Here is a 27,582-nt window from a genome sequence, read left to right on the forward strand (position 1 = left end):
CAGGTTATTTTTGCTGGCTGACAGCTGGAGCAAAGTGCATAGCACTCCATGTTTCAGGACAGCACACCACTCCATGCAGTGAATATTAATATGTATACGTGGAACTGTGTAAATGAATGGGTTTGCGTGAGCGAGACAGAATGGATCGAGTTTGGGCTTAGCGCAAAAAATGATGAAATCATACAAGTTTCACTTATTCTGCTAGCAATAGGTGGATAGCAAAAATGTTTTTACTTTCACAATAATAAACGTTTAGAGCAGGGGTCTTTTGAAAGCTGCTTGAATAAAACGAAACATCTTACTGTATTGTTTAAACTGCTAATACATGGTTTCAAAGTCACTCAGAGTTTGATTGTTAAAAATTTAAAGAATTTAAAGTCTATGCTAGATACCATGAGGTTCAAAATCTGAGACCACCCTAAAAATCTGTGATTTGGTCATTATAAGTTATAGAAATTTGCAGAAATATAAACCAATAAATATTTCATACATAAAGATTTTGCAGTATTTCTAGGTCACCAATAAAATGAGCAAATTTATGATACTGATCATGCGAACCCATTTGTGTAAAAGATAATATTTACTTCCACTGTAGCTCACAAAATGCTCTTTGGAACATTAACAAATGAAGGACATTTTGCCACACTAAAGCCACATACACATTACAGCTAAAACCAGTTTTCAATTCTCCTTTTAGTGTATAATCCAATTTCGTACGCAAAAAATTCAGTAATTTACGGGAGCGACAACCACATTCCGCATCCGAAATGACTCCCGAAAACCAAAAACTAATTTTTAAACATTTCAGTGTGTACACAAACAAAACAAACAACTATTAATTAATTATTTAAACACGGATCAGAGTTGTATATCTTCTCTATGAACATGTCGTGCCAGAAATCACAAGATACACTTTGACTCATTAGCTAGAAAAAACAACAAATGAGAGTAAGCCCATAATAAACTCAAATCCAAATGTTTTATCTTGAAACAAGGCACATACCAAAATATAGGAACCTATACCTGCCTACTTAACTCCACCAACTACGTGGCCTGGGGAGGGGAGGTTTCCAAAGCACATCAGCTGTTCACTGGAGTGCCTCAGGGATCCATTCTTGGATCCCTCCTCTTCTCCATATACACTACATCACTGGGTCCCAAAAAACAGCCACATGGTTTCTCCTACCATTTCTATGCGGATGACACACAGCTCTATCTCTCATTTCAACCAGATGATCCAACTGTAGCTGCACAGATTTCAAACTGCCTGGCAGACATCTCGGCATGGATGAAAGAACATCACCTACAGCTAAACCTAACAAAGACTGAAATTCTTGTCTTCTCTGCCACTCCAACTCTACAGCATGATTTCACCATCCAGTTAGGTTTATCAACAATCACCCCATCAAGTTCAAGGAAATATTGGTGTAATCTTCGATTACCATCTGACATTCAAAGACCAGACTGCAAAAACTGCTCGATCTTGCATGTTTGCATTGCACAACATCAGAAAGATCAGATCCTTCCTAACGGAGCATGCTACGCAACTTCTTGTCCAGGCCCTTGTCATTTCTAGACTGGACAACTGCAAAGCCCTTCTTGCTGGACTTCCATCATGCACAATCAAACCTTTACAAATGATTCAGAATGGCTACCGGTTGCGGCTCGCATCAAGTTCAAGACATTGATGCTTGCATATAGAACAGCCAAAGGCTCAGAACCCTCCTACTTCCACTCCCTTTTGAGAATCTACATCCCCTCCAGAAGTCTGAGATCTATGAGTGAGCGACGCCTCATGGTACAATCACAGAGAGGCACAAAATCTGTTTCCAGAACATTTTCGCTCATCGTTCCTGGCTGGTTGAGTGAACTTCCCACCCCTATCCGGAATGCTGAATTCCTGACAATTTTCAAGTGACACCTGAAAACTCATCTCTTTCGTCACTATTTGACTTCATTTATATATTAAAAAAAACTTTGCTTTCTCTTTCCTTAATCTCTCCCTGTCTAGCTTGTACTACTCTGAACAATGCCTGAAACTTTTTATTGCAAGCACTTCCTGCTCTCAATTGACTCCCAAAGAATAATTTCTTACATAATACCTAAATCATAAGTCACCATTTACAAAATGATCACCCAAATTAATAAAAAAAATCAACTGGATCACTTTATGAGCAGAGCCCAAAACATCAAGTCCAAAGATGCCAAATAAGCTTCATTTTTTGTAAGTGTACATTGCAAATCTTAATGAGCGAGCTTTATGATGCAGTCTTTAATACATAAAACACGACGGCTCTGCCAACATTGGTTAAGTTAAAATAGGCAAACCAAACTTAATGAGTCTTTGGTCACTGTAATACTTTTGTTAAAAATACCAGACACCAAACGCCCAAGATGAAACTTATGTACGTGGTCTAAGTTGTCACAACAGAAAAAAAATCCATTAAAAAAACCTATTACAGGCTTTTCAGCAACATCTAAACAGTAAAATAATACTGAAATACCCTTGACCTGAGAAGAGTTGAATCTTTTTATAAAAATCTACCTATTACAAAAGTATGATATAGTAATTTTAGTTTGGATGACAGAATTCAAAGTTATTCTAATTAAAGGCAGTTTTTATTTATATGTTCAGAGAGAAAAACAGCATTTGTGATGATTTCCCCCCATCCTGCCACAGTATCCCCGATCAAATGAAAAAAATGTCTCAGACTTTGGACCCCAAGCTATGGGATGGAATAAGATCACAGTGAAATGTGGAAAAATCATGTAGCCATGTAGATGCTCAGATCAAATTAATATACAAGTGCAGATTAAGCTCTTGCTTAGGATATGATCATTCCGAAAGGCCACTACATTGGAGCTGCAAATTACAAATATCTTGGATGGGTGGAGCTACTTATCTGGTTTGTAACTAGAGTATATTAAGTCTGTATTTCTGTCACATCAGTCATTAATACCTCCACCATTCATATTTTTTATATTCATCTAATAAAATGTATGCGTGTCATAAATTCAATATTTGCTTTGAAAGGCATAAAACAGCTACAAAAGAATGGTGTGGAGCTGTCAAAGACTGGCATGAGTACCACAGCATCAGAGGGGTGGTGGGGGAGTGGACCTTCACCTTGCGTTTGGACTGTGAGGGGCTGGGGTTCGGGGCCGGGCTGGGACTGGGGTCACGCGGCGGAGGGGGAGCATTATTGGCTGCCGCCCGCCGCATCTCCTCCTCATGCTGCTGGATCTGCTGTTGAATGAGAATGAGCTCGCTGAGCAGCCCCTGCTGAGGGACGGCACAGTGACAGAGACGGGCAGTCAATAAACCTGCTTACCAACTAATAGGAGGATATGGCAGAGCTTTTGGGAAATGGTTTGCCTCACTTTAATATACTGCTCTTGGTAATACAGTAGTTTTGAATCTAACTCAGTTATGATGAACCTAAAATCTTGAAGAGCGTAAGAGACAACCATAAGGGCCTCTAAGCAAAAGGCAGGGGAAAGATTTAAACTATGAAGATCACAGGGAATTAAAAAATATATTTATTCACACTAATAATGTTGAATCACATTCAAGACCTACACTTACAGTCAGTATTGTCAAGCTGCTATAACTGCTGTAATGGCAACCCTAATAGTTTTTAACAGATGAACTAAGATCACATAAAACTACTACTATAAATGAAAGCAGGCATTTGAGGTACAATAAGTGATTTAGTTGCAGAGCAGTGCAAAGCCTGAAGCTGGAGAGAGCAAATATTACTAGACATATCTTTCAAAAACATGCTGCTTCCATACATTGGAATTAATTTGATTTCATAATTTTGTCTGACGTTATATACACAAATAAGTATTTTATGCTTTAAGCTTCATTTATTTGATTAAAATATTGTACAACTATTATTACTAGGGAAGTAACTGTATTATCAATATTGTATCTTGATATCGTGGTCACATGACGATATGAAACGATAGGTCTTCCAGGCAAAATGTGTAGTTTTTAAAATATATTTAAACTTCTTATTCTAACATAAAAGTTCTTTAAAGTTGTGTTTTGGGCAATTATGCTTTGGAACAGTATCTGTCAAACGGAATAAAACCGAAAGCACAATATGGCTTATTACCTTCATCAAAACTGTTTTCCCTGCGTGTTTTAAAGCAAAGCGCGCACTTCGTTCAGACAATCAGGGAATGCAGTGAACTCTTTTTTTGTGGGGTTCCCAAATTACCATTTTAGGGGCTAAATATCACGTTTTGGGGTCGCTTAAACCTGCTGACATGAAAAACAACCCGCAGCAACAGTGTTAAAGCAGCCCAATTCCGTGGGAAAACCATGGACTTGGCAACACTGCTCCACTGTCATTTCCATCAAAATAAAAGCTTTTATTTTGAATTGCTGACAGCTAGCAGTTTAAATGGGTAACATTACTGCAGTGCAAATTCAAAATATCTCTTTCGAGTGTAGAAATTAGGAAAGAAGTATTGTAATTTCCCTACTGTAGTGTACAGCAAAAATATTATACCTATGAAATATTCATTTTCATTTATTTTACAGTGCAACTGTTTTACAATTTATGGCTAATACTGTCATAGAAATAATAATATAAAATAATAATAATAATAATAATAATAATTTAGACTGAGACAGTATATCACAACTAAAAATATGGTTGAGTCACCTTTAAAGTTCAGGTACAAGTCAGTTCACTGACTTTTTTCTTAGTCAAGTTATCTTAGTTAAGAACATGGTTTGGAGCTCCTTACTTTTGAACTCTCAAAGTGCATTAGATTTATTTAGAACAGTATTTATTTGAAATATAAGTCTTTTGTAACATTATAAACATCATTACTGTCATGCACAGGTATAATCGATTTAATGCATCCTTGCTGAACAGAAGTTTAAATATGCTAATAAAACATGCTAATATGAAAAACTTAAACTAGTGCTACTCTAAACTGAAGTGTTTAGTTTCACTGCAGACAATAAAGGATTTATGAGTGAATAAACAGAAAATGAGAAAAAGAAAAAAACTGACATTAAACATTAAAAAAATCAAGGAGTGAATTGCAATAATGATCATGATGGACAAACACATAGCTGAAAAAGACAGAAATGAATCTACTGCAACAAGAGTTTCAATGCAGCTGCAGGACAAAATATGTGAACCTACTGCTGGGATACATCTCTAATAGTCTTGATGCTCATCTGTCATTGATTCATCATGTAAATGGAGAAAAAGAGACATCTGCCCTTAAGTGTACACTGAGAGAGACATTTCTTTCAAAGAATGCAAATATATCCAAAAGAGGTAAATTATCAAGAGCAACATGCAGAGTACAGCACTGCTCACAAATAATAATAAAAAAGGCACAGGTGCACTATATGGACAAAATTTTCTGTTCCAGTATGACAGTACACATATTTTTTGGCCAAGCGTATTTTCATTTGTTATGGTGGGGGACAGCTTAATAAAAAGCAGCTTCACTTCAGCATTAGCCAGTTGCAACAAGCTACTAAAACCATGTCCATATTTAGCAGGACTACAAAAGTGCACGATAGCCACTGACCAAAGGTGTCTGTCTTTTGCAGTACATTTTCAAAACAAATGCACAGCAGCGGTTAGCAACTTAGTTAATGCTGAAAAAAGCCCAAGCAACACAGCTAAGCAGAAAAATGCAGGTAAAGAAACTTAAGCTGCCTTAATTATTATAATGACTGGAAATACAAAAGAATCAAAAGGATCATCATATATCATGGGCAAGCTTAAGCATTCAGAAAACAGAGTCATTTACCTTCTTAAACTGTTTATCACTGCTGTCAGACATGGCTGCAGATGTTGGTGGGATATCTGTTGCTCTCAGGGTTGATTCGCCTGTGGTTTCTAGGAGGGGGGGTGATTGAAACACACATTTAGCATTTATTGTGTGAAACACACATTTTACATTACCTTTAGAAAAAAGAGCTGCGTGTCAAGTGACAAACAAAATTAGCATGCAAAAGCATATTATTAGCTTGCATTTTAAAGTAATTACATTATGTCACCATATCCCAAAGAGACTCAAAGGTTTGAAAAGTAAATAGTTTGTAAATAATATAGGCACACTTTTAGAAGACCATATAATAGAACGTAACATCATAGTTTTGTAGTGTGGTGATGAGAAAATATATGTAATCTGCTGTAGAAAACATGGACATTATATAAAATGCAGGCCTAAACAATCACTCCTTGTCTAAGATGCTAAGAAGAAAATCATATTAGATATTCAGTAAATGTACTTTTCAAAACTCTTGAGCTGTATGAATTTCAAACATATAGGATAAATTAGTCATGACGATGGAAAGAGAGAAAGAGACAAACACAGGGAATGGCCCACAAAATCTTAAGAGAAGAGAAGGTGAAGTCAAGGGACCAAGTGGCAAGACAATTCAAATCAGAGTAATCACACATTTACAGATGCTGTTAGTGTCTGGAACTGCATCTGTAACTGACCCATGTTAACCTTTTAATCTTGGCTAAATTATAATAAGTCAAACTAATTAGCACTTGAGTCTTTGTAATCTAAATACAGTTTTTGTAGTCTAAACTAAATATACACTAGCATTAAAAAGTTTGTGGTCAGTAAGATTTTTTTTTTTTTTAATGCATTTAATTAACAAAGATGTATTAAATTGATCATCAGTGACAGTACTGCACATTTACATTGTTACAAAAAAAGTATCATAGTTTCCACAAAAATATTAAGCAGCACAATCGTTTTCAATTGTGATAAGAAATGTTTCTTGGGCACCAAATTAGCATATCATAATGACTTATGAAAGATCACATGACAAGGAAAACTTACTGACCCCAAACTTTTGAAAGCTAATGAAAACAGCACTGTAAAGCTATGTTTTCAAATTGAGTTTCTATGATAAAGTAGCAGCTGACTAAATAACATTATTATGATATTTTAGAGATTATTTCCTTTGATAAGGGGTTTTGCTGGTCCATCCTTAGAGGGGCACACCCCATCAACTTAAATCCATTTTACGTCAGTGCAGCAGCGCAGGAGGAATCGAGGCACGCCAAGTGAGGCGTTTACACACCTAATAACAGACGCAGACCAGAAGCTCCATTGACTTCACTACCCAAACCTGTGAAGAACGTGAAGGGGGGGAGAGGAGGAGGGAGGAACAAGAGGAACAAATGAAATGGAAATAAAATAAAGACTGTAGACTGTAGTGTGAAGAGCTCATTCCATTGCACACTGGATTGGGTTTCTAACAGGAGAGCACTGTCAGCACTGTATACTGAAAAATATGTTAATGCAAACAAATAACTCTGCCTGATGTTAACAATCTTAAATAAGATTATAATGAGGAAGATGCTGATTATGCATATATGAAAGTGATTATAAGCAGTGCACAGATGTTTTAAAGCAGAATGTACAGAATATTCTAATTCATTCAGTTGATAGAAATCACAAGACCCCAAGGTTAGATTTAGTGCCTTTCAGCTTTAGAAATATTAACATTCACACACACATTAACATAAACTGACATTTACGAAAAATAACATTGCAGTGCATTTAGTTTTTTTTGTTTTTGGAACTCAAAATAGACAATACACATCAAATGAAGAAGAAAAACAGACACACATTCACTTTAAACGTAATAAAGAGGGAGTTTGGTTATATGGCCCAATTTTCTTTTTTTTTTTTTTTTTTAAATATTGAAAAATGTACACAACCATTCAAAAGTTTAAGGTCAGTACAAAATGTTCATGTTTTTGAAAGAACTCCCTTACCGTGCGTTCACATTGCCGCTGTCGAGAGCATCAAAGTGGCCGGAAGTCAATGTGAGCCGGGGTCGAGAAGTGGTGAGAAGCGGCACGGCGCGATTTGGACATTGAGAGCATCGAGGAGAGTTGAAATCAGGTTAACTTGATGATAATCAGCTATGACACGGTTCGGCGGCAATGAATCGGAATGTAGAAGTCCACCGCTTGAGAGGATTCCAGAGAACGCAGACCTGTGAACTTTTTTTCGACTACATTAGTTCCCAAGCAAAATGGAGGAGAGGTTGATTATTGCTGTAGCGGGTTTCCCATTAATCTACGACGTGTCCCTGTTTGCGTACAGGGACATAAATAAATAAAAATAATGCGTGGACCAAGGTGTCTGAGATTGTTGGTGTTCCTGGTGAGCTGCTGATGTGCATTGACGTTACAGGAATAATAATCTAATGTTATCATCAATAATAGTATTATAGTCTTTAAATCAATTTTCCTGATTATACTTACATTAAGTAATGTGTATACCTGATTATACTTACTTAAGTAACATTTTCAATGCAGGGATTTTACTTGTATCAGAGTATTTATACAGTGTGGTATTAGTGCTTTATACATTATTAGGTAAAGGATCTTATAGGGATACTCCATCCCAAAATGAAAATTTTGTCATTAATCACTTACCCCAATGTTGTTCCAAACCCGTAAAAGCTCCGTTCCTCTTCGGAACACAATTTAAGATATTTTGGATGAAGACCTGGAGGCTTGAGACTGTCCCATAGACTGCCAAATAATAACAATGTTCATATCACCGTATGCTGCTGCCACAAGGAGGTGCGGTTTTATTTCAAATCAAAGCTAAATACACATAGAAACAGCGCATCCTTGTGGCGCGGATGACATAGAAGCACATACAAAGCATACAGTGATATGAAGAGACACAGAGGAGACCGCTGACAAAGGAATTATTGAATAAAGTCGTTATTTTTGTTGTCTTCGCTTACAAAAAGTGTTTCTGTCGCTTCATATAACCCAGATTGCACATCTGATGGCAGATGGCGTATTCTGACGACAACTTTCATACCTTTTAATGGACCTTGACACTGTTATTTACTTGGCAGTCTATGGGACAGACTTAAGCCTCCAGGTTTTCATCCAAAATGTCTCAAATTGTGTTCCGAAGACAAAGAGAGCTTTTACGGGTTTGGAACGACATGGTGATAAGTGATTAATGACAAAATTTTCATTTTGGCATGAGTACCCCTTTAATACTTCATCCACAACAATATTTAATGAGGTTAACTTTACCATCCATATGGTCAGTCTGCACAAGATTAACAAGCTTGTTTGCTTTGCGGCCACTTTAAATACAAGATAACATTCGATCTACGTCAGAGCGTCAGAGTGTCCACGAATCTTTCTACAGCGTTGTTGGCAGAGCAGCCAGAGCAATTTTGACGCTCTCAACGGCGGCGGTGTGAACGCACAGTTATTCTCACCAAGGCTACATTTATTTGATCATCAAACACACAGAAAAAAAAAAAAAAAAAACATTGTGACATTATTAAAATGTAAAAAAACAATCCTCAAAATAAAAAAATACATTAAATTCTAATTTATTCCTGAGAATACAAAGGTACATTTTATTTAACCCTCTGGAGTCTAAGGGTATTTTTGGGGCCTGGAGAAGTTTTGTCATGCCCTGACATTTGTGCTTTTTTCAGTTTCTTATAAATATCTAAATGGCTAAAGTCTAATCTCACTGTAATCAGCACAAACTGAGCTATAATAATATGTGAGCAGCATGTATGTACATGACTGTGTTTTTGAGAAAAAAAAATGTTATGCGTGGTTAGTGAAAAACTAAAAATGTTAAATCACTTGAATAAGGCAATAAAACACATAAAGAACATTGGTTCCCGGGACTTTTGAGAACTGGAGCTTGTAGCCTAGATTTTTTTTTTTCTAAATGATGTGAAAATCATCTTGTTTACTCACTTACAGAAAACAATATATTGATTAAAATTTTCTAAGACACTTTTTGTTGGTAAAAGTCATATGCGAGTAGGCGTCAACTATCATGAATTCACACCTGAGAAGACAAAGACCTGCATAATGAGCTGCATAATGAGCCATTCAGTCACCTGTGTCACTGAGAGGGATGAGTTACAAGAAAGAATGTGAGGACAAAATAAATCTATAATAATTTTATGTTTGTAGTTTATTTAGAATATATTTAATTATCCCACAACATAATTTAATATCCACTTGTGAGTGCAGTTAAACAGTTTATTAGGATCAATCAAAGCTGACTTTCAAACTGAATTTTTTGCATCATTACTCCAGTCACACAATCCTTCAGAAATCCTTTAACAATCTTATTTTCTACAAAAAAAACATTTATTGTTATTATTAGCATTATTATTATTATTAATGTTGAAAAGAGCTGGGAATATTTTTTTCTGGTTTTTTAGGGGGGATAAATTGAAAGAACAGCATTGTTTATTACATTTGTTACAGTTACATTTATTGGTACATTTATATTATTTACATCAAGCTTTTGAATGGTATAGTAGTGTATATTGTTATTGAAACTTCATAATATTTCACTATATTATACATTTAGTCAGGAATTATAGTTTGGAAAAAGTCTTTGGAAAAAGTCTAACCAGTAAAATGTTTACACATTATGTGAAAACTAATACAAGTATATAAATAAATAAAAAGAGACTTACTCATGTTTCTGATCTCTGCTGAATAAAGTGCTTCATTCTTTTTTTCTGAGGAAATCCAAATCTCAAATCCTCAACCACATCACATCTTTTTGGGGTGAATTATGTCTTATTCCTCTCATCGCGAAGCAATTACCATGGGCGTGGTCGCATTAGAAGATAATGAAGGGAGACGTGAAAAACGGACATCGCGTTCTTTTTTCATATGGATTACTTTATCACAGAATATTTGTTTTCGGCAGCACTTGTTTAGTTTAAAAGTAGACATGTCAGGCTTTCTATAGATATCTCTCTCATGTCTCTGTGTTGACTATTCACTGAGTTACAGTTCATTTTAATGACGCGTTTGTAACTGAAGATCAGCGCAGACAAAGGCTGCAGACAGCACTCCTTGTTTGTTATCTTTATTTTATAAGTGCACAAAGTTTTGTGGTTATTATGTCTGTATACAAAAAAAGTAGACCCTTTACAGATTCGATTGATGTACTGCTCTTATCTGTACGATCAAAACTGAAAGTGTAATTTAAGTTCTTTTCGGGGTTATCAGGAGAAAATACCCCAAAACGCGTATACGTGTTAATCGACTTCAGAGGGTTTTAAGCAACTATTACTCGAGTATTGAAAAAGTGCTGCTTTATTTTTGTGGAAACCATGATACATTTTTTTCAGGATTCTTTGGAAAAAGAAAAAAGCTTAAATAAATTGTAACATTATAAATGCCTTTAATGACACTTGATAAATTTTATGCAACCTCACTGAGCAGAAGCATTAATTTCTTTTTTCTTTTTCTTTTTTAATACTGACCACAAACATTTGAACAGCAATATTTATTTTTAATGAATCATTACATTTGTATTTAACAGAATTGTTCCTCTGTATTCCATTTGTGTCCATCATGAGGTGCGTTTAAAGGACATTGCTTACCACTGGAGAGGAGGCTCTTTAGGAAGGTGAAGTTCTCTCCGATCTTTTCCATATCAGGTAAAAGTTTGGCTATCTCTTCTAGCTCAGGTAAAGCACTGGCTAGCTTGTCTTTATTCGGGGACACAGAAATAACATTCACAGCATATAATCAGAAAGTCAACACCACAAAATAATTTGCAACTGCAGCATATGCATATGTTAAACAGGTTTAATCAGAACATGATTCTACAAATTACTTACCTAAATCAAAATTTTCACTCAGCTCCCAAACAAAGTCTGGCACAATCCATGTGTATTGGCTCATATCAGGAAACATATCTTTCCATTCATCATAAGTCTGGAAACAAACAAAACAGACAGGCTACATTGACTAGTGATGCACTAATAAATATTTTACCTGATACCAACAGTAAATAGTATTTTTCTGTTGACAACTGATTTGATGGCTGATACTATATAAAAAAAAATCAGACAAATAGCAAACTCAGAATGTTAAAATTCAGATTGAACCTCATTGTAGACTCTGAATTTGCAAGTACAATGACCTTGAGCCAGTTATTTTATATGCACAACACAACCAACTACTCAGACATACCTTTTTAGCTGTATATCCACCTCCAACTGCTGAGCCCAGCAAGATGTACCTCAGTTTCAGCAGTCTGGCAGCAAGACGGGCCACCCAGAAGGACCGGTGCTGTTGATAGCCGTGGCCTCCTGATCGGGATTTGGGAGGACGCATGGGGAGCCTGGAGAGAGACGTGTAATGGCGGGCAGCTGAGCAGTGAGGTGGTCTTTGTGGATTGTTGTTAGCAGAGTAGCGGTGATGGATGGCACGGGAGAGCGGGTGCAGTTTCTGCAGCGGAACTCTAAACTTCACCCCCATCCTGGAGGGAAGCAGAGTCTTGCAGGCAATGCTGGAGAGAGAAGAACAATTTGATCACTCTGTCACATCAACACACACATCAGTCATAAAAAACAACCAAAAAAATAAAAGAAGAATTTAGCCTTTATCGTTGAAATGCATGGCTCAAGAGTACGGATGGCTCAGTGGTCAAAAGTCTCAATTTATAGATGTTATAAAATAACATTATGGCCTCCTCACATTATTTTTTTGTAAATAAAACTTAGATATAAATATGCAGTGAAAACTATGTATCTATTTGTGACTCAAAAATATCAAACATACTGTTAAAAAACTATTTAAAATAGCAAAAACTATTGTCAGGTCTCCTGCTTTCTGTCAGACACACGATGCATGCAAAACCATAGCATTTATGACCCAATTTTGACAACTGTAACATTTTAAGCCTTTGCAAAGTTAAAAATGATTTTTAAACTGTGAAAATGACTTGTGATAGCTAGAATTAGAACAAAATAGAGGTTCACGCGGTATGACGTTGTTTGCAATTACAAGAGCCAATTTATAGCTGTTATGGAGTAACATCAGAGTTTTCTGTAAATAAAACATGGATATAAACATTTAATGCAAAAACATCAATCTATTTCTGCCATAAAGATATAAGATATACAAGTAAAAGCTGCTTAAAAATCAGAAAATGTAAAATGCAAAACCACAAAACAGCATATGACACAAGGTCACAGTTTTGACAGCTGTGTTAACAGACCACCAAATACCTGAAAATGTCATCTTAAGTTATTATAAATACATTTCTGAGCAAGAACGCAAATAAAAGATCTCAGGACAGCTCGTGGTTCCTAAAGCAGTTTTCAAATGGCTAGAGCGTTAAAATGGGGGAAAGAAGGTGTCAAATTAGACAGCTATTAATACTATATTGATAAGACCATTCATATGATATCAATGTAGAATTTTCGTAAAAAATATAGTTAATGCAAAAGTGATTAGAGTTGTGAAAAGTGGGGCCGGTGTTTTGGGTGGTGTCTCCTTCAGTGTCTACGAAACGATACCAGCTAATAGTAGTTATTAAGAGCTAATCCTCACAGTTCACACGTATAAATATAGATTAGTATATGTATATCAGAGACGTGATAAGCCATTTTATATTGATACATCAAATCACCTAACATTAGTTTCCAGTCTACTGTATCTGCGTTCAATTCAGTAACTGTTAACGTTAACTGCTGCAAACGTGCTGCTTTACTTACCAGGTAACTACACTTCCGGCTCGTAACATCCTGTTATTAGCAACTACTGGCAAATATAGATGTCTATCAGATCGCTTTCCGATATAAAATTCAATTCATCTTTCCAAATGGGGCACTTGGGTTAGCTGCGTGGCTAACAAGGGCATACAAGCAGACGATCACCAGTCAAGCGCCGCTCGAGTGGAAAGTAGTTCCTGGTCCACAGCGTGACGTCATGTTGTCAAAATAAAAGTAAAAAAAGGACTTTTAACTGCGTCAATAAACTGCTGTATCAATGTTTTTTGTAAAATGAAATTAAACCATTATTTTTATGACAGTAGTCGTGTATTATTAGTTTCTTTGTTTGTTTGTTTGTTTGTTTTTTTCACAAATTTCTTAACACTTTTCCTATAACTAAAGTGTTTCTCGCTGAGACTTCCCTTACTATAAAATCTCTTAAACAAGAATTAAAATAACAAATAGCTTAAGGGCTATGATTATCTTATATTTCTTACTAATTTAGGTGTACTTTTTTTTATTTTTTTTTTACGTTTGTATTTTCCCTTTTCCTTTTTGCTTTATGATGCAATTCACTGCAGTGTAGTTTATTTGCAATTGAAAAGTGAAAGAGAAACTAAAAAAGCTAGGCTTAGACTTAATGTTCATGTTCTCTGTTTACAGAATTGTAACACATCATCCATTATTAAATAATTTTAACAATTCATACATAAATAATCAATTTAACAAATTAATAATAAAAATAATCAAATAATAAATTAATAATAATAATAATTAAAAAAAGATAAAAGATAAAACACCACCAAAACTCAGTGATTTATAAATTACATTATATTCTCACAAATAAAGTAGCTTTAAGTAGCAGTCAGATACAGTATTTGACTAATATGATTGCATTACAGTATATAGACATGGCATTTCCTAAAAGCGTGCTCCTTAGTTTTAAATTAAGCATTCTTTATTTATTAAAATCTTTGTGTATTAAGAAGGTAATGAAACCAACAAAGGTAAAAAAAAAAAAAAAAGTAGGATATTACAAGACTTAATCAAGTCCAATTAGTAGGCAATCCTTCTGAGATTACTTGAATAAGAATAAGGTAAGGCCCTACTTATGATCGCAGTACAAATATATTCCACTAGAGGGACAAATGTGACAGTGTGTGAAATCATGTGTAAAAATGGATAGATGCTATGGACTGACTGGCTTTAACCTTTATATCTGAAACTTAAGATTTACCAAAATGACTTTAGAATTAAAACTTCAGTCATTCTCACAGGTAAAGGTAAGCTAAAGAGGGAATATATTATTTTCTGTAATGAATGTCCCCGTCAGGTGAACAAAGACTGTACTGAGTGTGTTATCTTCTTATTTGAGTGTCTTCAGTTGGCAAGGTCAAATTTTATTAAACTGGTGGTGCTCTTTGTTCTGGTTCTGGACTATGAATAGTGTATAGACAAGTTTTTCATGCCCACTGCATGTGCTTATCATGTAACCTCTTTGGACGATGCCACAATATTGAAATATTATAGTGTGTCTACTGGGATTGAAAGAAATAAAAAGTGTAAAAACAAGTTTTCACTCAGAAATTGCTGGTATGTGAAGCACACACATATACACAGATTTTAGTTTATATATTATAGGCTCCTCATAGATATGTTGATTAAAAAACAAGTTTGAATATAAATTTCCAAAAAATCAGATTTCAAAACAGTGTGCATGTTCAGTAGTCAAAAAAGTCTGCTACACTGTATCTAGGCGCTCTGGTTGACACATGATGTAAAATGTCAATTGAATGAACAATGCCATAGCAAGTTTAGATCAATCGTAGCTCTTAGCTAGAACACGAGACATGATCAATTTGTGTCTGCACTAGTAACGCAGTTATGAGATAGGACCGAGGCTGCTGTCTCCCTGTATACGTACAGCCTAGAAAAGTGCCAGGGTCTCTTCACTCATCTTTCAGTGAAACTAGGTTAAGGCCCTTCAAAACTTAAAATCTGATGCACACACTGAAAATATATTCATATTACATACTCAATTGCTCCTTGAGGACAGTAGTTATCCTCATGAGGCACTCTTACTTTCTCCTCAGCGCGGTAAACTGTGTCACAAGGTCTTCTAAGGCCTAATAAACACTCTCAGGCCATACACACAACAGCTAATCTAGTTCTGTACAGACTGAGTATTACTATTAGTGTAAACTAGTATTGTTACTTGCAATTTCAGGATTACTCCTGTATTCAGTACAGAGAAAGGTGTTCATTCCCACATATAAATGCTGTTGTCATCAAAACCTCAGAGTGTATATGTGACCTCCTCTAGAGACAATTACTTACACTGCACATATGATTGAACATAACCAGTATTGGCTCCCATTTTAGAAGCACTCTGTCCTTTTTGGACCGTAAGTTCATTATTCAGAGCTCTGTTTAGAAACCAAGAACAAATATTGTCCTCTCTGCTTTTTTTAGATGGGTGAATATGGGACTAGGACTATTTTAGTGTAAGAAAACACCTGAAATAGTACCACAAACAGAGGGACCTTTATATGGTCTAATAAATCAGCTTCATGCAGGTTTGCATTGAAACTGGGAACAAGACTGTTTTAATAATATACAGTATTCATGCATGTTTAATTGCTCTATTGGTCAAGATGTAGATGTATCCAGTCACACTCAACTCAACACTAAAAAAGGCCTCTTTTACTTATACACACTTATACACATAAAACATGATTCATGAATCAGCTTTAAACCCTTGAGAGTGTTATCATTTAAATTATGTGAATACCTACATAGGATAACGGGATTATAAGATTAAGATCCTTGAATAGCTTAAGAGATGGTCATTCAGATTTCTTTGATTAGAAGCAACTTGTGTTGGTGTATGTAAGGACACAGTCCTCAAGGGTTGGGTTAGTCTAAAACCACTTACCCAAAGGTGAGAACACCTTTCTGACACAACCAAAACTTGCAACACCTGAGAGATCACATATTGTATATTTAATTACGTTTAATTGGATAAGTAGCTTCAATGTTATCTTTTTCACATTCTAGTACTTCTGTTAGAAACAGTCTATCGAAGAACATAATATTTACAGTAATTACTAAGTTTTGGGCTGATGTTAAATCATGAAATTATCGTCAGTTCTTTTTTATACTGTACTTTTATTCATATTATTCACACACACACACACACACACACACACACACACACACACACACACACACACACACACAGAACCACGTGTATACACTTATAATATGCACTTCTGTTCAAAAATTCTATCACTGCTTTTCTTTTTCTTTCTTTCTTTCTTTTTTCTTTCTTTCTTTCTTTATAGGAAATTAATTATTTTATTTAGCAATAATGCACTAAATTGTTGCAATAAATACTTTTACATTGTTACAAAATATATATATTAAGCAGCACAACTGTTTTCAACATTGATAATGGTAATAATATAAGAATGATTTCGGAAGAATTATATGACACTGAAGTAATGGCTGCTGAAAATTCAGCTTTTTAATAAAATTAATAAATTACAATTTAAAATATCTTAAAATAAAAAACTTTTATTTTAAATTGTAAAAATATTTCACAATGTTATTCTCTCTCTCTCTCTCTCTCTCTCTCTATCTATGTATCTATCTATATTTCTAAAAAAAATCCTCCTTGTGAGGAAAACAGCTTATAAATCAAAGTCTTTTTTTGTAAATCTAAAATGGAAGAAAGTTTTGTGTGAGAGGTAAATACAGTTTGTACAGTATAAAAACCATTAAGCCTATGGAAAATATTAATTTGAGTAAAAATAGAGTGAAAGAGCACACACACACACACACACACACACATAGGTATTCCTATAATTATGGGGACATAATTATAGGAATACCTGTGTGTGTGGGGGGGGGGTGCTCTTTCACTCTATTTTTACTCAAATTAATATTTTTTTTTACCTTGTCCCAGAATTTTCCATCTTATCCATCATAAAAATGTTAAACACTTTTGAATATGTGTGTATTTATACATAAAATACTAGTTATGAAAATTGCCTTAGATGAAGGAATTTCCACAAAATAAAAAAAGAAAGAATTTTCATGTGTACAATGTTAGCATCCAAAGGTGCACCCATATGTGCATTCAGCAGATCTGGTTCAGTCTTGACTAATGTAGGTAATATTTCTTTGCTGAACACAAGGAATAAAATAAATAAATAGGTATATTGTGACCCAGAATTCACATATTTCACACAACAACACTACCTTTCTGATTAAGGGCAAGGATCAAACAGACATGGCCACAGGTGTTGTGCATCAGTGTCTCTGGCCTCTCATACTGTACGCTCTGCTGCCCCAGAGTCCAGCGGTGGGAACAACTGGAGCAGGACAGTAGACGAGGCTTGGGGGTGGTTGCTATGCACCCCAGATTGCTTCTTTCTGAAGGGGAGGGGGTTTATCATATTCTAAAATGGGGTCAGCTGAAAAAACATGGGCTACTGAACGTGCAGCTGCAACATTTAGAATGTGAGACTAATTTGTAAATGGCTAAATGTTGTGCATTTTGCAAATATATGGTGGAGCGTACATAATCGGATATGATTAATGATTCATGAATCATTATGTATTAAAAGGATAGTTCACCCAAAAATAAAATGTTGTCTACTCACCCTCGTTTTGTTCTAAATCTCTATGCATTTCTTCTGTGCAACACACAAACACACACACACACACAAAATATATATATATACAGTATATATATATGTGTGTGTGTATATATATATATATATATATATATATATATATATATATATATATATATATATATATATATATATATATATATATATATATTAAATCAATGAAGGTCAATGGGTTCGCATGCAATGCACCTTATAATGCACTATATGATATTGCTAATCATTACAACCGCCGTTATAATAAAAATACTAACAGTACCTATAAGCTTTAGAAATGATAATGCAAAGAAATAATTTCAGAAATAACTAGGAATCTGCAAATATTACAATGAATTTCAACTTTGGTTACAGTTATTAATGAAAATATATAATACTTTACAATATACATTATATACCCAAATTATATAACTGCCCTAGTGGTTATACTACAAAGCATTTGTCATGATTAGAACAAAGTCTAGCCATTGCATTGGATGGATGCCATCTGCTTTGATTAACAGACTTACTTCACTCATTATCAGACAGTACTGAAGCATAAATACATGATCAGACTGACTCTCTATCACATACTGGTTCTCGTCTGCAGCAGTCCATAATTATTACAGGTCTGATGTGCTCAATTGGAATTGGAGTTGCAAAGAGTGTGTGACTAACTCCCACCCTTCCAGCCCCAGGCCCATTGCTCTGTAATGGAAAGCGGAGCACCAACCCAAAAACACCGTCCTCTCTCTCTCTCTCTCTCTCTCTCTCTCTCTCTCTCTCTCTCTCTCTCTCTCTCTCTCTCTCTCTCTCTCTCTCTCTCTCTCTCTCTGTCGATGTCTATCTAGCTCGCCCTCTCCCTCCTATACCTCCCTCCCACCTCTATACTATATTCTCCTCCCTCTCTCATGTTAAATAGATTACAGGGGATTCACTTATTTAAAGGCTTTGACAAAAGCTGTGTGTGCATTTTTTTAGGTTGGCTTAGAGCAATTAAACCCACACATTGTGAACACCTAACTGGAGGAATCTAATTACAACCTACCAAGCCAAACCCAGCCCATCCTACACAGTCTGGAGTCTGGACCTCACATTGCCTTCCACGAAAGAGTTCCTCAGAAGCTCCAGGACAACATCAGCAGCAGCCTCGTCTTACCGTAGGAGACAGGAGCCTCACAGAGAGCTCCGCACACAGTTCCCAAGCTGTCTCTTCGGTTGCTTCCCGCGATTATTATGGACAATGACGAGGACGATGATGGGAACTTCACAAAGTGGATGAGCAGTTACTGGGGGCATGGGGTAGGGGAGGAGCATGCCAAAGATAGGAAGAGGAGTTTTAGGAGGCCCTCGCGCAACAAAGCTGATCGCCGTTCCTCTTTGCCCTGCATGGTAAGGTAGAGATCATCTGCAAAGGTTTTTTTTTTTTTTGTTTTGACTGTGTGTTGTTGTCTCTGTGTACTGGAAGCTTATGTCACTAAAACAAATTCCTTGTATGCGCAAGCACACACATCAATAAAGCTCTTTACTAACCTTATAAAGATACAAAAACATGTGGAATCAAGAGAATGGGAATGATCAGAACTGCAATATGTAACTGTACAATACTAAACAGAACCCAGATTGGATTAAACAGTAATAGTTTCCTGTGATAAAATTGATAGTGCCTACTGATTAGACGAACTATATTCAAAGTTATTGTAAAATGAGCCAACAGTTCAGATAATATAATATAATATAATATAATATAATATAATATAATATATAATATAATATAATATAATATAATATATATAATATAATAATATAATATAATATAATATAATATAATATTCAAAAATGATCATAAGCTATAAATATGATTAGAAATGTATAATATGATATAACAATAACAAATGTTAGGCCTATATATGTCATTTAATTTTTTTTTACTTTTAATATTTTTTGATTTATAATAATTAAATATTATTTTATATTGATTAAAATTATTCAAATTAAAATTCTGATTTGACAATCCATGTTCAAAGTCTTTATGAAACAAGCCAGCAACTACATCGCCTGGAAGAAATGAACTATGTCATTTAGTAGAAATATTGTTTTGTTTTATTTTATTTTATAAATATATAATAAAGCTGTAAAATATATAAGAAATGTCATATCATATTAATAAATGATCATAAACGTAGTATATTAATATAATCAAATTAGTATAAATATAAAATAGTAATTTCATATTATTTATAATAATTAAAATAATTTTTATATAGGTTATAAATTAGAATTAACTTATAAATTACAAATAATGTTCATAATAATTAACAATAGATTCAACTGTTTATTAAGCATTTGTGTCTTTTATTATAGTAATGTTGCTGCCATTTTATAAAAGGAATAAGATATTTTACCATAAGAAAGAGGAATTTATCAATAAGAACATACTTTACTGTGGTAAAAGCACAGCCTTACACCATATTTCTTTAATGCATCTGGGAGCCAGCCATAATCCATGGACAATGTCCAGTCTGGTAGTCCAGCAGGGGTCTATTACTGTGTGTTTATGGCTTAAGGCATGATTTTTGCTGTGTCTGATATGCTGCCTGAACTGATCTTGCAAAGCTGGGTAATGCATTGTATAATGGGTTTTGGAAGAGAATCTCTATAAAAACAGGAAAGTGTGCTCTGATTAGCAGTAGTGGCCCAGCAGCAATTTGTTCTCTTCCCCACACATCAGTGCTTCACATGCTCTTTCTCACGCCTCACACAACCCCCTTATATGTGTACACACTGTACAAAATAAATTTGAGGCTGACTGTTATTTTCCTGCACTTTGTGCTAAGCTTGATTTGTCATGTCATACTTCTTACTGATTCTACCTTTGGTGATCAACTACTGTGTTTGTGTGTGTGTGTGTGTGTGTGTGTGTGTGTGTCTGGTATTATTCCTACATTGTGGTCCCCACAAAAATAGTAATGCCAGTCATTTTTGACCCTATATGGACAACAAACAAGATTATAAATCATACATATATATATATATATATAGTATATATATATATATATATATATATATATATATATATATATATATATATATATATTATATATATATATATATAAAAACAAAGTTTTGTACGAGAGGTTTAGAGGTAGGGTAATGGGATAGAAAAATTTTGCACAGTATAAAAATCATTACGAAACATGGAAACCCAACGTGCGTGTGTGTGTGTGTGTGTGTGAGTGTGTGTGTGTGTGTGTGTGTGTGTGTGTGTGAGTGAGTGAGTGAGTGAGAGTGTGTGTAAAGCGGGATTATTAAAGCGAACTGCCTGTGTTAAAAAACACTTAATTAAATATAATAATTTATTATAATTAATTATAATTAATTTACTATATATACATCTACAGTTATATGCAAAGAAGATTAAATGAATTATAGTGATAATACAGTATGTTGACTAGAAAGCAGCTGTCTCTTGAATACAAAATTCAAATTCAAATCATCAAAATTCTTATGCGCATTTACCACTTGCTTTATGTCACAGTATCTATATGTTTTGTTGCTTCAATCTTATTATTCATTATGCTCAGATCTGACTGTAATGTGATTAATGTAAAGAGTGCTATTCAAAAAGCTACTGTGGCTTTGCATGATTTTACATGCACATAATCTGACTAAAGAAAATGGAAATTTATGTGGGAATTTAATCATTCATTCATTTATTTACTCACTTGCGAACCTATTTATGTGGATAATTGATTTTCAGCATTCCATAGTGGCATGTTAAATAAGTTTTTCTCTGGCAGTTCTCTGCTCAAGATTTTTGTTTGTTTGTTTGTTTGTTTGTTTGTTTGTTTGTTTGTTTGTTTGTTTTTTCCAAATGTGTATTTTCTGCAAGCAGCAGATAAGTGCATATTTGAACTATGTTGCATTGCATCAGTAAACTAGTTTTGGCAATGCATACATGCTCAGTATGTCTTGGGGAAAGTAATGTAGCTATTTGTAAACAGTGTAATCAAGCCGAAGAGACACAACCTCAAGGTTAATAGGTGAAGCTCCTATGATTAGCTTGACTTCAAGTGAAACACTTGAACACAAGTCATTATGGGGTGCTCAAGATTAATTAACCTATTTTGACCCTTGCCATGGCAGAGCTTATAGACTATTATGTCTATTTAATCCAATCACTTACAAAATGATTATACAAGTTTCTTATAGGGGTGTTTATATTAAGCCTCACAATACTAATTTTATCGTAGGAAATCTTTACTGCTAACCCCATTTATGACATTCTGCTCAATATAAAATATGTACTATACTTCAAAATGTACAAACAATCAATAATCATTATTGAAATTAATTAATTTATAGCATGCAATGTTTCTGATTATTTAAATACGATTAACATTATTATCAGTATAGCTTGTATGTAGCTTATCACATGTTTCTATGTCATGGTCTTTCTTCCTCTCTTTATGTCTTGGTTTCTGTATTGAAAAGTCTCAGCTGGAAGCCATGCAGGCGAATCATCTCCATGCTAACAGCATGGCCCATGTCCCTGTCCACCTAAAGGGCCATGAGGAGAAGGAAGTGCACTCTCATCCTCGTGCCCGCCGTGTGTCTTCGGACGAAAACAGCCTAACCAAAGTGGGGGGACCTGAATGTCACATCAGTACAATTCCAGAGCTCACTAAGTGCTTAGAGAAAAGGCTGCGTTTCAATAACCAGAAGGTGATATCAATAGTAAGTAAGGGACCAGATGATGTCATGCCACATACAGTAGGCCAAAAAAAGTCGTACTTAAAAATGTCCCAAATTTGAATCCCATAGGTGCATTCATTTCAAATATCAAACCAACGGGTCTAAACTAAATTATTTTTGGGGGCTTTAGGGTACACGACAACAATGTAGCCTACTTAAAACAAAAGTTTTTCATTTTAGTTTTGGAAAAGTTTTGTGTGTTTGTGGTTTGCATGGAGATGATAACAGTATTGTTTTCAAAATGTACATGTTCAGGCCCCCTAAACACCGCTGTCGTGCAAATGAATGGCTAAAATGCATTATTTTTTTTTTCCACTTTTAGTAGAAAAAGGTGTTGTGTAAATACCCCCTTAGTTCATATCCCATTAAATGAAATTGATTTATTAAATAAAATACTCAGTGCACTACTTTATGCCTAAAAATTTTTCAGTTTCAACAATTATGAGCTGTCGGGTCGGATTTCGTTGGCCTTTACGTTAAATGGGTCATATGATGTTGCTAAAAAGAACATTATTTAGTGTATTTGGTGTAATAAAATCTGTTTATGTGGTTTAAGGTTCAAAAACACATTATTTTCCACATAATGTACATTATTGTTTCTCCTCTATGCCTGCCTTTCTGAAAAGCGTAATTTTTTACAAAGCTCACTGTTCTGAAAAGTGAGGCGTGCTCTGATTGGCCAGCTATCCAATGCGTTGTGATTGGCTGAATGCCTCAAGCGTGTGATGGAAATGTTACACCCCTTACCATACTGTGATGCCCTGTGTCCCGGCACGACTTTACAAAACCAATAAAACCAATTACAAACTAGGCATTTTTTGCATCCAGTGGGGACATAATTACTTATTATAATGATTTATATGTCTTTTTATGCATTGCGTTACATCGCGCCGCGTCAACATAAAACCATGTCTGCATTTGTGATCAGAGACCCGACAAACAACAAGCACTACACTACACTGCTCAAAGCTCGTGTTTGAATCATCAGTGGCAAATTCTTTAAATATGTAAACGTACTTACAGACTGTGTGTCAGAACAGCCAGCATTGTAGTCTTCTCTCCCAGGATCAGAAAACTGTCCTCCATAAAATGTTCTGTACACATCTGAATATTTGGGTTGAACTGTTCTGGAACAGTGTTGTAAATACAACTTAACCACTGATTTCTAGTCATGTCCTCTTTTAAACAAAGTATTTTCGCTTTTGCAACGACACAACATGTTGCGGTGGTGGCAGCAACAATAAAGTTACACCTTCTTTCTTTGCATGAACATTTGGGCAGTGTGGTGCAAATCTTCCCACACAGTGATGTAGACATGTGGGGGCGTGTTTAAATGAGGCATTTTAGGAGGGCGTGGACGAGTCTTGACTTTTATAAAGAATATCTCTTTGGGTTTGAGACTTTAGTCTTTGCAACTTTAGGGATCTTATCTAGTCATAAACAGCTTGTAACACTCCAAAGAAAAAGGGAAACTTGAAATCACATCATAAAACCCATAAAAACAACAATTTAAAAAAATACATAAAAATCAATTTACAAAACTACAGGTGGCGATATAGTGGCCAAAGTTCCATAGTGAAGAATGTTATAACACCCAGAATTTAAATGAATTCTGAAGCATCATGTGACACTGAAGACTGGAGTATGGCTTTTAATTAAAATTAAAATAGAAAACTTACACTTACTTTTTTTTGAGTTTTTGCAGCCTTGGTGAGCAAAATAAACTTCTTTTAAAAACATGAAATAAAAATGTGTATACTGTATAATTTTAGAATTAGATAAACTGCATCAATGCAATAATATTAACACTTTTGGATGATTTTTTTCTGGTTTCTTTGTAGGGTGATGCAGATAGCATATGTATTATTTGCCAAGAAGAACTACTGAATGGAAGGGGTGGCATCCAAGAACTTCACTGTGGCCATCATTTTCATAAAGAGGTAAACACTTCCTGCATCATTTGTCACTCTGTTGCCGTCTAACAGTATCAAATTGTTAACTGAAGCACTGGCTTAATGGATATAGCAGTTTAGGCATGACACCAAGTGAACAACGTTTTCAAAATCGGTGCTTTTCCCTGCCTGGCATGCATGAAGTTTATCTGGTTGCTTGCTGCTTTTGTGCCAACTATGACACTGAATCTGCTGTTGTCTCTGATTATGGATTGGGAAGGCAAAATGGCCAGAGCACGGCACACGTGATCGAGGAAAAGAGATACCGGTCTGCCCTGGACAGGAAGAATATTGCTTACCCCGTCGCCAACTCTCTTTACGTAGACAACGTTGATTGTTTTCAGTTTAACATACACTCTAAAAAAATAAAGATTATTCATCAATGGTTCCATGCAGAACTTGTACCATGTGGAACCTTTCCATTGCACAAAAGGTTCTTTATAGTGAAATAAGGTTCTTAAGATTATTAAAATATTATTTAAAAAAAGTAACCTTTATTTTTAAGTGTTTTTAAGTGAGTACTGTATGTATGAATAGCTGAACTAAACAATAATCACTCAGTATATTATCAAAATACTTAATTGTCAGTTTTACTCTGTGTTTAGCTCCACACACAAAATGAACCTGCTGATCTCTTGTTTGTAGGAAAGTTTTGTGTTTCCCCCCTTTTGAAATCAGAAAAGCAAAGAACAATAATAAATACCAGTGTTTTTATTTGTTTTCCCATTCCAAGACATTTACATTTTATAAATATTGCTGTTTCAAATGTCATGTTTTAGTACTTTTTGTGCTTTTCCTATGAATTATAGGAACCATAATATGGTTATTATAGTGTACAATTAAACTGTCAGTCAAAATTTGTTTTTTAGAGTTAATGTGCATTGATCTGATAAACTGTTATTATTCATGATCCTCTTGTTCATTTTATACAGCTATTTTGGATTAGAAAACCAAACTGTGAATATAAGATTTTTTGGCTTATTTTGGATTCAGCATTATGGATGCTGAAACTGTAAATATGATAAAATCCTGAATTTGCATGTCATATGTCAGGAGTTGCAGTTATGAAGCTACTGTTGTTAAATGCACATGCTGGAAATTAGCTGGTGGCTAATCACGCCACTGTAATTAAAATCAATGGTGAGTCACAGTTCTGCCCCTCAAAGGTCAACAGATCTGTTTTTCATGCATGCAGTTGTCATGCATTTGCCATCATGCCTCTGCTATAGATTTTAGTAATATAATTTTATAATGCAAAATAATATTTAACATGTGCAGATGTACGTTTCAATAGTTTTCAGTGTTTTATAGCCACATTCTGGCTTTGTATGACCCTCAATAATTTAGCTTTTCTTTCTTTCAGTGCATTGAGAAATGGCTTTGGCAGAAAGAGTCATGTCCCACCTGTCGAGTTCATGTGACCATGCCTGAAAAGCCCCTCTACTGGTCCTCTACTTGTGTCCAGTTTCCCTGACAATGTCCATTTTCAATCACTGCATGATCATTTCCATGTCTTTTAGCCTGTGACCACTGATTTAATGTGTTTATATGTAAATAAAAACAACAACAAAACAGCATGATTATATGGTATTTTGCTTGCACACACTTCCTAGGTAAAGACCGTTATGGATATGCATATTTATATGAATCTGAAAAGCTTCGGCTTAATTTGTTCCTGACCCTCCTTTTCCATCTTTCTTGCTTATTTTCCTCTGTGGAGTGATGAGGACAGGATGTCTGGTTAGGCTGAAAACCATGCATGCTAAGTGTCTGACTACAGAGCCTTTTTGTTTTCTCTTTGTCCATCTCTCTGCTTTTATGTATTGCACAATGCACATCTGAATTACCTATTAACATACACATGCCAAATTCAAAGGCGGAGAATTTTAGACTCTGTCCAAGGTGTGATGTTTCAGAAATGTAAATATACGTTTCAAAGATGTACAATAAGTTGTTTGTACTAAAACCATACTTTTAATTTAATATCAGCAGATTAAGAAATACCTACATTGCTGTAAAGTTTTTATGTAGTTTATGTAGTTGTTTTTACAAAATGCATTGAATTCATAGGTTTGGTACCAGGATGTTGTTTAGTTTAATGCATTCAGTTTCTGTGAAACTACTACGTAATATGAGAGTGCCACGTTATAAAGTGTAAAATAAATAATACAGTGAGATGATGTTCTTCTCTTCGTTTCCAGGCCCTCTCGAGACCGTGCCTTTGTGCACGTACAGAAACCCTGCCCTCATGTCCCGCCCTGGATTTATAAAACATACAACTCTGTAAAAGCTGTTATAATAAAACAGTATGCCATCAAAATATTATACAACAACTTGACCAGAGCATTATGAAAACTTTAGCCTTTGTATAGGCGTAGCCTATCTTCTTTTGCAAAGTAGCCTAAAACTTTAAAAAGAACATGAAAATGAATTGTAATCTATCTATATAGTTGATTTACCGAGGTTTTAAAATACATCAAAACAAAATATAAACAAATACGTTTTCAAAATATATTTTATACGTTTATTCCACTTGATTGAAATTTCAGTTTACTGGTAAAATAGCGGACGATCTTCTACTGCTTCTTTTGGAGAAAAAAAAATGCACACGTGGAAAAGAGCCCCAACTGTTGAGTGACAGGTAAGCTAACCAATC

General features: G+C 34.9%; 2 protein-coding genes across 9 annotated transcripts in view; one reads left to right on the top strand and one right to left on the bottom strand.

The window, feature by feature from the left end:
- LOC109092127 (dynamin-like 120 kDa protein, mitochondrial) overlaps nt 1-13,759 on the bottom strand; it is a 41,376-nt gene extending 27,617 nt beyond the window's left edge. The window contains exons 1-7 of one of the 8 annotated variants that reach the window (XM_042726095.1): nt 13,550-13,759; nt 12,021-12,339; nt 11,666-11,762; nt 11,426-11,533; nt 7,085-7,132; nt 5,791-5,879; nt 3,128-3,247 (exon numbers count right to left, since the gene is read on the bottom strand). In XM_042726095.1, the coding sequence (XP_042582029.1) occupies nt 3,128-3,247; nt 5,791-5,879; nt 7,085-7,132; nt 11,426-11,533; nt 11,666-11,762; nt 12,021-12,339; nt 13,550-13,578 (810 nt within the window). In that variant the 5' untranslated portion in view covers nt 13,579-13,759. Of the gene's footprint in view, nt 1-3,127; nt 3,284-5,790; nt 5,880-7,084; nt 7,133-11,425; nt 11,534-11,665; nt 11,763-12,020; nt 12,340-13,549 lie in introns of all 8 variants that reach the window. The other 7 variants (XM_042726094.1, XM_042726093.1, XM_042726097.1 and 4 more) reach the window with 7 other exon arrangements.
- Nucleotides 13,760-19,157: 5,398 nt separating this feature from the next.
- On the top strand, nt 19,158-27,085 carry LOC109091928 (leukemia NUP98 fusion partner 1-like). The gene is made up of 4 exons (XM_042726101.1): nt 19,158-19,611; nt 22,714-22,956; nt 24,816-24,914; nt 26,290-27,085. Exons 1-4 carry the CDS (start codon nt 19,456-19,458, stop codon nt 26,398-26,400), a joined length of 609 nt encoding a protein of 202 aa, XP_042582035.1. The 5' UTR covers nt 19,158-19,455; the 3' UTR covers nt 26,401-27,085.
- Nucleotides 27,086-27,582: the final 497 nt, after the last annotated feature.

Source organism: Cyprinus carpio, chromosome B6 (assembly GCF_018340385.1).
Source record: "Cyprinus carpio isolate SPL01 chromosome B6, ASM1834038v1, whole genome shotgun sequence".
Taxonomy (NCBI): domain Eukaryota; kingdom Metazoa; phylum Chordata; class Actinopteri; order Cypriniformes; family Cyprinidae; genus Cyprinus; species Cyprinus carpio.